Source organism: Mycetomoellerius zeteki, unplaced genomic scaffold, assembly GCF_001594055.1.
Source record: "Mycetomoellerius zeteki isolate Tzet28-1 unplaced genomic scaffold, Tzet1.0 scaffold194, whole genome shotgun sequence".
NCBI classification, from domain to species: domain Eukaryota; kingdom Metazoa; phylum Arthropoda; class Insecta; order Hymenoptera; family Formicidae; genus Mycetomoellerius; species Mycetomoellerius zeteki.
The window spans coordinates 54,705-60,704 of NW_017256896.1; the positions used below are offsets into that span (position 1 = coordinate 54,705).

At 30.2% G+C, this 6,000-nt stretch overlaps 1 protein-coding gene across 1 annotated transcript in view; it reads right to left on the reverse strand.

Moving 5' to 3' along the window:
• Nucleotides 1-511: 511 nt before the first annotated feature.
• Nucleotides 512-6,000, reverse strand: part of LOC108722074 (uncharacterized) — a 94,666-nt gene continuing 89,177 nt past the window's right edge. The window contains exons 2-3 of the mRNA XM_018446986.1: nt 4,637-4,823; nt 512-672 (exon numbers count right to left, since the gene is read on the reverse strand). Of these exons, the coding sequence (XP_018302488.1) occupies nt 512-672; nt 4,637-4,823 (348 nt within the window). The remainder of the gene's footprint in view (nt 673-4,636; nt 4,824-6,000) is intronic.

The window sequence follows — 6,000 nt, forward strand, 5'->3', positions numbered from 1 at the left end:
AATAGTGTATATTAAAAATAATTTCTTAGATCATAGAAATACATATATTAAATAATAATTCTCACATTTAGGATTATAAAGTTACTAATAAAAAAAAACGTTTAGATTTCTATGATTGATTGTATCATTGGAAAACAATATTAAGTGAATCATTTAAAAATTGTCAGATTGCGCACTAGTTCTTTTAAATGTTGCATAAAATTTTCGAATTTGAATTCATTGTAAGCATTAATTTAACAGAGTTCTAATTAATAGTATCAATACTCCAAATAATTGGACTATAATCGCAGAAATGCAAAACAATCTTAGATTACTATTCAATTGCACAAAGTTATTAAAACAAAATTGATTTGATGTGACACAACAAAAGCACATTGGCCATAAAAACTATAATTTTAAAATATATAAAAATAAAAAATGTTTAAAGTGTATCATAAAATATATGAGTACTAACAAAATTATTAATTTCTTTAATATATATATATATATATTGCTTACGACAGGACTTATCTTAATTATTAGTATTTGCATCATCGACATTTGTAATTTCAGGTGCAGCTGCTGCTACTTCTACATCTTTGCCGCATTTCTCAGGCGCGCGACGTAGCCATTCTTTAATAAAAGTGTTAATGATCGCGTTTGTGGCATAGGGATAATGTTTTTGAACTACATCTGAAAAAACAAATAAAAAATTTTAGACCTCACAATGTCGATTTCAGTAATCAATTTTCAAATGCGCAAAGTAGTTTGTTGATTTTATTTCAAAACTCTCTAGTAATAAATATATCTTACTCTGAAAATATTGACCAATAAAGAGAATCAATCAGCGACTAATAATACTCTGAAGTAATTTGTCATGCTGATTTAAAAAGATGAGTAATAGGAACACACACAAACAAATTTTATATTTGTTTGTTCCTCTTTTTTTTCTCGAGACATTTCGATGTTTAGGGTGAGCTTTCACTAAATAAAGGGTAAAAAAACTTTAAATCATAAACAACTGATAATTAAAAACATAATTAAATTTTCGCAAGCACTGTTTAAACTTAATTTTACATACTGAACCAAAATCAGTTTCAATTTTTTCTTTGCAATACTCTTATATTATTCTTGTTATACTGAATTACATCCTTCATTTGTTAAAAAATGTTATTAATCCCGTGAAGCATTTTTGTATTCAAGAGGATATAAAAGGTCTCTAATAAATTTCTTTGGTCATTGATTTCAAATCTTAGCCAGAATTTTAAATTTTAAAGTCCCCCAGAATCAAAAGATATACAGGGTGTTTCCAAATTAAATGGCAAAACTTCGGGAGCGTGTAGAGGAGTAAAAAACTAAGAAAAAAAGTCCTATAGACATATGCTCCTTTTTGCTTTGTTTCGCAGGAAATCACGAAAAAAGAAAAAAATATATTTAATTTATTATTTTAATTATTTTATTTATAAACTTTTTAATGAAGATTTTGTTCGAAATGTGCACCTCTTGCAGCAATACAAGCATTGCATCTGTCAAACACTTCTGTTTGGAAATCGTCGTGCATATTCTCGCACCGCCTTTAAAGCATTACCGTTGCAGAAACCGTATACAAAAACCATATCAGCATATTCACTATTAGAATACGTACGCGGCATATTGCAAAAGACAAAATTCATCTACTGTTAAAGGCTTTCAAAGAGCGACTGACAAATTCATAACAGAAAGTGGAAAATGTAATCAAATATGTCGGTGCTAGATATGGCAAGAAATGTAAACATTTTTTTTCGATTTCTCTGAAACGGAGCAAAAACGAGCATATGTCTATAGGACTTTTTTTCTTAGTTTTTTACTCCTCTACACGCTCCCGAAGTTTTGCGATTTAATTTGGAAACACCCTGTATACATGCAAATACACGATATACTGATTAAATATAGATAGAAAACTTCACTATTTTCAGTTTCAAAATTTTGAAATACTTGTTCGAAATCAGATTCGAAATCAGTGATCTGAGAAACTGTAGAACTTTTATTTTCATAAAATTCTTATGTATTGCTTCAAAGAATTAATAACATTTTTTAACGAATTAAATATGTGATTCAAAATAACTCGAAACGTTGACGTTGAATACTGAAAAAAAACTTGGAATGGATTTCGATTTAACAAGTAAAATCAATTTTAAAAAGTATTAGCAAGAGTTTGATGCTTTTAATTATCATTAATTTATCATTCTTATCTGCTTTTTATCATAATAAATGGCAAAGTACAAATAAAAAATGGAAAATTGAATGATAAAGAAAAACATAAATGATTCGGATTCAATATACAAAAATATTTTACACGTTTTCTTTCATCTCATATAAATTCAATTTAATTTATCACTAGTTAATTAATATTTATAATAAACTATATAATTATTCTGTTTCAAAAATAAATATTTATAGTATTTCGAACTTACTTATTACAATTATACAAAAATATAGTTGGAAAACTGTTTTTTCTTTCTTCTACCAAGCCAACTGCATGTTTGCGCTAATTTGAGTGCGAAGCATTTTGTCAAGATGTTAAGTACAGCATGTTTTATACTTTGGCCGCCCAATTTTCGTAATTGTTTTGTCTGCGCAAAGTCGCAATAGTACTTCATACACTTATATAAATACAAACAGAATAGTAAATAGCAACGTCACAATGACGTTAAAATGAATCGTTACGGATTGAAAAATGATTTCCAGTAATCACTTTGGAGCTATTTTGATGTCACTTACTTGATGTGTCATGATAATGTTTTCTATTTAGATAACCATCAAAAACATAAATGAAATTAAAAATAATAAATTATTTATAAAACAAATGTCTTACTATTTTGGCGCGGTTTTGTTCATCCACTAAGAATCTTTCTAATGTTTGTAATTCTGTGTTGTTTTTTACAGAAAACATAGAGACAAACATCCGCTTGGTTCTTTGTACAAGATTTACATTCACGTCGTTCATCATTTTGATTCGCAATAATAATATTTACTTTATATTTTATATCTGTCAAAGCTTTTATAACGTATTTTTGGAATGAAGAATTGTTTGCAACAACACAAAATTATTAATTATTAATAATATTATATACAGGGTGTTTCCAAATTAAATGGCAAAACTTCGGGAGCGTGTAGAGGAGTAAAAAACTAAGAAAAAAAGTCCTATAGACATATGCTCCTTTTTGCTTTGTTTCGCAGGAAATCACGAAAAAAGAAAAAAATATATTTAATTTATTATTTTAATTATTTTATTTATAAACTTTTTAATGAAGATTTTGTTCGAAATGTGCACCTCTTGCAGCAATACAAGCATTGCATCTGTCAAACACGGCTCTTGTAGCAGCCAGGCACTGTTCTTGCGATATTCTGTTCGCTGCAGCTACGATACGATTTCTCAAATGTTGCTCTGATTGAATAGGCGAAGAATAAACTTCTTGCTTCAGAGTACCCCATGCATAGAAATCTAATGGCGTTAAGTCGGGCGAACGAGTTGCCCAATGTACTGCTCCTCCACGTCCAATCCATCGTTGTGGGAATTTTCTATCTAACCAGGTTCTAGCGACTCTGCTGTAATGAGCAGGGCATCCATCTAATTGAAACCACATTTCAGTACGTTGTTGTAATGGGATGTTTTCTAAATAGTCAGAAAATTCATTCTCCAAGAAATTTAGAAAACGGTCCCCATTTAATCTTGCAGGTAAAAAAAACGGTCCCACTAAAACGTCGTTCCAAATTCCAAGCCAGACATTAACAGAAAACTCTTGCTGAAATTTGTATTCTCTAACAGACCTGGGATTTTGATGAGCCCATATATCATAATTCCTTTGATTAATTATTCCACCTCTGGTAAATGTTGCCTCATCTGACCACATTATTTTAGATGGAAATAAAATATCATTGTGGCATGTCTGAAGGTACCAGTTACAAAAGTTCAATCTGTTCCAATGATCTTGAGGTAATAAATTTTGCACTTTTTGAATGTGGTAGGGATAGCGATTATCTCCTTTTACAGTTCGCCAAATTGTTTGTGGTGACACTCCCAATACAGCCGACGCATTCCGAACGCTGGTCTCAGGATGATTGTCAAAATGTTGTAAAATACGATTCCCTGCCTGCAAATCTCTTCGTAACGCTGCTTGAAATCGGTTGTTTTCTTGTCGAATTGAAAATGATCCAGTCTCTCGCAATCTATTAAATGTCAACATAAACACTCTTCGGTTTGGCACTCTTCTGTTTGGAAATCGTCGTGCATATTCTCGCACCGCCTTTAAAGCATTACCGTTGCAGAAACCGTATACAAAAACCATATCAGCATATTCACTATTAGAATACGTACGCGGCATATTGCAAAAGACAAAATTCATCTACTGTTAAAGGCTTTCAAAGAGCGACTGACAAATTCATAACAGAAAGTGGAAAATGTAATCAAATATGTCGGTGCTAGATATGGCAAGAAATGTAAACATTTTTTTTCGATTTCTCTGAAACGGAGCAAAAACGAGCATATGTCTATAGGACTTTTTTTCTTAGTTTTTTACTCCTCTACACGCTCCCGAAGTTTTGCGATTTAATTTGGAAACACCCTGTATATGTAGACTTTTTAAAATTATAATCTACATTTCATTTGTCTGCTTACCATATTGCGCAGTTGTTGATGGAGGTTTACGTGCGGTTTCATTTTTATTGTTCTTAGCAAGTTGTACCAAATTACTAGACTCGTTTTCAGAATCCGAATAAATGTTACTGTATCGTATAGATTTGGATTCAATGGAGCGTGAAAGATCTTTGAAATTCTTCATTTCCTTTCTCTTCTTGTGAAGTAGCTAAAAAAATACCAAATATAATAAAAGTCTCAATCAATACTTTTAAAGCTAATTATGATTAAAAAGGGGATAAAAATAATTCAATATTTCGATCATTCAAAACAAGATTAGCAACTTTTCAATCGATAAATTTGGAATTATTAAGAAATATATAAGTAACCATTGGAGATATTACTGATAATTTTGTTATTGGCAATTGTATTGGCATTACTTCCAGAAAGATTGGAATGAGACGAATGAGCCTGTTCTTCGGATTGCAAATGCGATTGCGATGAATAGTGTGATTTTCTGGATGAACAGTTGCTGTAAAATTAATAATAATTTCAAAATGTAATACTAAAAATTATCAAATCTATTCTAATTGACCAGTGCTTTAAATATTTTAGCTTTTAATTAATATACAATCTAGAATCGAGCAACGCGCTCGAGTGTTTTGTAAATACAATTTTTTTACTTGTATCCTTATTACTGCAACGTGTAGATAACGATGAATCAGTTTGATAAGTTGTTGCACAACTGGTTGACGCAGATATGCTGCTAAAAGTCCTGCAAACGCATCTTCCTTTTCTGAATCGCTACTGCTTATAATATGTTTAGATGCTGTAATTCTTCTTCGCTTCTTTGCAAGTAATTCGTCGGTATCTACGTCTGTGACCATTTCTACTCTATTTAATTTTTCCTTCGCACGTTGAAAGGAATCTTAAAGTAGTATAATATATGAAAAATGCAACGATGTTACATTTCTAGTATTGTGTTTAATAGTGTTATTCTGATCACCAAGACGTTAAAAGCAACAAATTTGGTCATATCAATATATTTCTTTTCTAGATTTTTGTACATTTGATGTAAAATGTCTCTATAATAAAAAATAATAAAATTTACTATACTGAATTATTTAAAAATGTACAAACGGAAAAACATTTCTAATACTCAGCATTTTTAAAAGAACTTCAGGCAGAAATTATACAGCAGTAAGCGATGCATCAGATGAATACAAATTTATCTTTAGGTGTCATTATCCAAGCTACTTAAAATAAATTTGATGTTTTAAAATAGCAACGTATATTTTTTGTTATATGTTTTTCTAGCAAGCATCGAGATGGAATAGAGCAATTCTCTTCATTTAAATGTTTATATCAGCTTAGTTATATATTAATATATATATATATATATACAG